Here is a 5,156-nt window from a genome sequence, read left to right on the forward strand (position 1 = left end):
TTTTTTTTTTTTTTTGGTTGATTTGTTGTTGTTGTTGTTGTTGTTGTTGTTGTTTCAAGACAGAGTTTCTCCGTAGCTTTGGAGCCTGTCCTGGAACTAGCTCTGTAGACCAGGCTGGTCTCGAACTCACAGAGATCTGCCTGTCTCTGCCTCCTGAGTGCTGGGATTAACAGCATGCACCACCACTGCCTGGCTTTTTTTTTTCAAGACAGGGTTTCTCTGTGTAACAGCCCTGGCTGTGCTGGAACTCACTCTGTAGATCAGGCTGACCTCGATCTCACCTCACAGAGATCCACCTGCCTCTGCCTCCTGAGTTCTGGGATTAAAGATGTGTGCCACCACTGCCCACACATTTGTCTTTATTTATAAACTATCTACTCATCCACTTAACTATTTATCTAGCCCTATCCACTTTGTCTGTGAGCCGACCTCCATATCAATATCCTGCCTATATCCTTATGCACCTGCCCACTTACCACTGACTCATCTGTTCCTCCAACCAATCACCTACCCATTCATTCTTCAGCCCATTAATTGATTAACTTATCTATTCATCCACCCATAAACATCTGCCCATCCTTCCATTTGCTTAGCTGTGCCCCTGTTCACGAGCTCTCCCACCCACTGGGGTCTTTGGGCTCACAGAGGGAAAAGTTCTCACTTGAATCCACTTGGCGCCCCAATATCAGCTTTACTGATCTTCTTTTTCCCTGAGCGTTTCTTATCAGCTGGGCCAGGGCCCGGCGCAGGGAGCCCACGGTATCGTGAACTTGTGATGTCAGGGTTCTGAATGTCGACTGTCACAAGTCCTAGAGATAGTGGACCTGATGGGCCTGTGGAAAAAATAATGGGAATGAACCACTGATCGATCAATTTACCTACAGCCAAAGCACAGGGCAAGAACTAGTGCCAGGCGGTGGTGTGCACACTTTTAATCCCAGCATTTAGGAAGGCGGAGGCAGGCGGATCTCTGTGAGTTCAAGGCCGGCCTGGTCTACAGAGTAAGTTTCAGAACAACCAGAGATAGACAGAGAAACCCTGTCTCAAAAATGGAAGTGGAGAAGGAGGAGGAGGAGGAAGAAAAGAAAGAAAAAGAACTAGAAAGACTATTGAGGAATTATTATATATGTTTGATGGTCATGGAGGAAATGGATGACAGGGGTCTAAGCAAGGCCCAGGGAGAGGTTGGATGGATCCCCAAAATCATTCAGTCACGATTCATGTATGCTTATCGTTCAAGCACTTGCTTGTTCATTCTCTGGCTGGTTGGATAAATGGCTTATTAAATTGTTCATTCATCTAATCACCTAATCTTTCCTTTTTTTGTTTTTTTGTTTTTGTTTTTTCAAGATAGGGTTTCTCTGTGGTTTTGGAGCCTGTCCTGGAACTAGCTCTTGTAGACCAGGCTGGTCTCGAACTCACAGAGATCTGCCTGCCTCTGCCTCCCAAGTGCTGGGATTAAAGGCGTGCGCCACCACCGCCCGGCCTCACCTAATCTTTCTTAGGCAGAATATTAAGTCATTTAATCTCTATGTTTGTGTGTGTATGGGTATTTGGTATGAGTGTGTATTGTATGCATGCATGGCACATGTGTGGAGGTCAGAGGTCAGCTTTATATAGAACCTGAAGACCTGAGGATAGAGCTCAGGTCTCCAGGCTCAGTGACAAGTGCTGAGCCATCTCACCAGCTCTCATTCATTTCACTTTTCACTATTCATTCATTTACATACCCATTCATTAATTCACTGAGCATTCATTAATTACTTGAATGCAAGTAAGTATTCACCCACTTACCCAAATACCCACTCCCCTTTTCATCTATAATCTATCATCAGTTCATCAATGTTCTCATCTCTCCACTCATCCACCCAGCCAGCCAGCCACCGCTTTACATATCTACTCATCCATGAACTAACTTCCTACCATCTCTCCAGAGACATGAGCATCACCACTCACCCCCATGGTCTCCACCTGGATGCGGGGGCAGAGGTGGGAGCCCTCCTCTTCTCTCTGGGGAATATAGAATGAGTTAAGATCTCATAGTCTTGCCACAGGTTTCTGGGGTAGTTCCTTATAACCTCTACTTGAACTAGAGGACTCACCTTCATTGGTCGGTGCTGGTGGTGGTGGTAGCTGGCGTCTTTCTGTGGTTAAATGGGAGGACCGAGAGCCAGATCCATGAGAGGGGCTTTTCGAGCCTCCCAGCCAAGTACTCACTTCTGCCTAAGCTATCTTCTCAACCCCCAGCAAGGCCTTCTTACCTCCACTTTGCCTCTGATTCCTTTTTTGTATCTTCTCCTGCACCAAGGTCCGGAAGGCCTGGGCTTCACTCTCATCCGCAAAATTCAGTCCTACTTGGCAGTCCTATATATGCCTTGGGGTCAGCAACCTTGTAGCACTCCCCACCCCCCAGACTTTCTCATCACCTCCCCGCACCCCAGCTGCAACCCAGGACTAGGCTGGTCACTCACATCTCCAGCAAAGGTGTGGAAGAAGGGCGTGGGAGTGAAGTAGACCAGCTGGGAGTACAGCTCCTGTTCCCAGAGCAGCCGACCAGCCTGTAGAGAGGCAGGGTAGGGGGCATGCTGGCATCCAGGCACCCTGGGTGGCAGACCTTTGTTTGCTGATGAGGAAGTCTAGTGTCCAGATTTGGTGTCCTAGAGTCTTAGTCAGAGATCTCCAGCTCAGTAGCAGAGTCTGGGGTCTAGGTGTCTGCTATGGAGGATTGGGTTAGAGTCTTAGATGCGGACATTGACCTGAGAGATTAAGGTCTGGAATCTGAAGCCTATTTGTAGGAGTTGAGGGATCAACTTTAAGAGTCTAGGCCTAAGCATATTCAACATGTTGGATTTAGAAGAGATTGAGGCTGAGGCTCAGATAGAATGTGGTGCTCTGGGGAATTTGTGGAGCAGATCAGGATCTTAATATGGACCTTCTGAGCTCAGTCACCTCACCTGGAATGAGAAAACACTACTCGGGACTGTATTGGTGGTCTTTGGTTCTGGAGCTCTGATATGAACAAGGGCTTGGGGCTATGGCCAAAAACTGGTTTTGCAGGTTGGAAACTAGCTTTCCTATCTAGTGGGGCCTGGAGTCACCTGAAGACCATAAAGGCGGATGAAGTAGGACTTCTGAGGGTTGTCTTTCACGAAGCACACAGCCCCACAGTGTTCCATGGTCCATTGCTCAGCTCCAGGGGGCAGTGCCAGGTACAGCTGAACAACTGCAGTGGCCAGTGTCTAGGATGGGAGAGCAGTGGTCAGCGGAGTCTGTTCATGGGTAACCAGGCCTGGTCCCTGCTTGCCCAAGGCTGTCATGAGCTTGTGGGGAAAAGTTATAGCCAGGAGGGAGGTGAGTAGATATCACGATAGTCCTGGGATCCACAAACTATGGTAAGTGAATTCTGGGGGAGGAGATGGGGTAAAGGGAAAAGAGGGATGATGGGAAGAAGAAGGAGCAGGGAAGTATGGGTAAGAGGAGGAGGCAGAAGGGGGAAGAAGAGGTAGAGAGGAAGAGGAGGAAAGGGAGGGAGACTGGGAGGACCAGGAGATCCTCAACTCACCCAGCATTTTCGGCCAAGCAGCTCAAAGAGTCGCTGGTTCTCATGGTCCTGGAGGAGGTTGGAAGGAATGTTTTGCTGAACTGCTGGCCCCCCTCGACCCCCAGGCCTGCCTCCTACAGGGCCACCACTCATGGTGCCTTCTGCCCCAGTCCTCTTCTGCTAAGCTCTGGGTGCAGGGTAAGAAGAGGAACTTCCGCAGTGAGCAAGGGAACAGGAAGTGCAATAAACCACAAGGGAAACAAGTCCTCCAGGGGCCCCCAGAGGGCCTGTCCTCCTCCCTAGGACTGGTTTGGGTCATCCTCCATTTGCCTGACTAGAACCATGTTTGTAATTAGCTCAGGGCTTCTTTCTTCTTCTTTCCTTTTCTCTCTCTCTCTCTCTCTCTCTCTCTCTCTCTCTCTCTCTCTCTTTCTCTCTCTCTCTCCCTCTCCCCCCCCCATCTTCTTCTGACAGGTTCAGATCTGCCTTGCTCTAGGTGGTACTGAGAGCTAAGCCATCTGGAGCACTCCTACAGGGCTGGCTACACAGAGCGAGCATAGTCACAAGGCCTCCTTCCTCCCCAAATCACCAGGTTGACCTGGGGTTGAGTCCAAGGCTCCAGGTGTGAAAGGGTCATTGCATTACAGCTTTCCCTTTCCATGGCATGGTGACCCCATCTCAAGCACTGAACATTGCCAACAACATATAAGCCTATGACTCATTTCCTCATCCTTTACTCTTGCCTCCTGTAGCTCCCTAATTACTTGCTTCTTTTCAACCTCATTCTGGAAGGAAGAACTTCACAGTATAAATAAATTCTAAAACATCTTGATTGATTTTTACTATGTTGGGACTTTTCGAAATTACATAACCTTTGAAGGCTTGATTTTCTCTACTTCTGGTGATAATGGATTGGCTAGAGGTAAGCACATCCTGTACCACTGAGCTGTACCCTCATGCCCTCTAATTCTATTGCCTCTTGGATGGGGCAGACCAGTTAGGGGGTCCTCAGGTGTAGGGCACCAGTTTGGGATGCCGAGCAGGTTATAGGTATGGGTAAAGTCTCTGAATTGGAGATCCTCAGGCCTGCCTGGAAATCCCTTGCCTCTCCATGCCTGCAGGCTCCTTGAACTCCAGGCTCCAAATGCCTTTTGAGATGGCTCATCCAACTTCCTCTAACCTGTAGGTTCTCTTCTTCATAGAGTTTCTGGTGCCCACAGCACACAGAGCTATTGACACTTCCAGGCCTGAAGACCCTTACAACTGGTTTTATCTCCTTTCATTTGGGGGGGGGGAGGGAGCAGGTGTGATAGTCTCTCTTAGTCTAGGATGACCTTGAACTTACTATGTAACCGAGGATGATATTAAACTTCAGACTCTCCCGTCTTCGCCTCCCATATGCTGGGATTATAAATGCCACCATACCTGGATTTTCCAACATAATGAGAAGGGAAAGTTCGTATTTGGGTTTTAAAAAAGCCATTGTAGTATGTTGGGTATGGTGATGCACTGCTGTTAACCCCAGAACTTGGGAGACAGAGGCAGGAAGATCACTTTGAGTTTGAGGACAACTTGGTCTACGTAGTAAATTCCAGAATAGGCAGAGCTACACACT

General features: G+C 48.6%; 1 protein-coding gene across 1 annotated transcript in view; it reads right to left on the reverse strand.

Annotated features, from left to right (window-relative positions):
• Was (WASP actin nucleation promoting factor) overlaps positions 1-3,745 on the reverse strand; it is a 9,947-nt gene extending 6,202 nt beyond the window's left edge. The window contains exons 1-7 of the mRNA XM_050160844.1: positions 3,563-3,745; positions 3,099-3,239; positions 2,472-2,558; positions 2,262-2,364; positions 2,103-2,144; positions 1,957-2,010; positions 660-833 (exon numbers count right to left, since the gene is read on the reverse strand). Of these exons, the coding sequence (XP_050016801.1) occupies positions 660-833; positions 1,957-2,010; positions 2,103-2,144; positions 2,262-2,364; positions 2,472-2,558; positions 3,099-3,239; positions 3,563-3,694 (733 nt within the window). The 5' untranslated portion in view covers positions 3,695-3,745. The remainder of the gene's footprint in view (positions 1-659; positions 834-1,956; positions 2,011-2,102; positions 2,145-2,261; positions 2,365-2,471; positions 2,559-3,098; positions 3,240-3,562) is intronic.
• Positions 3,746-5,156: the final 1,411 nt, after the last annotated feature.

Source organism: Alexandromys fortis, unplaced genomic scaffold, assembly GCF_014885135.2.
Source record: "Alexandromys fortis isolate MF-2015 unplaced genomic scaffold, M_Fortis_MF-2015_v1.1 scaffold_83, whole genome shotgun sequence".
NCBI lineage: Eukaryota > Metazoa > Chordata > Mammalia > Rodentia > Cricetidae > Alexandromys > Alexandromys fortis.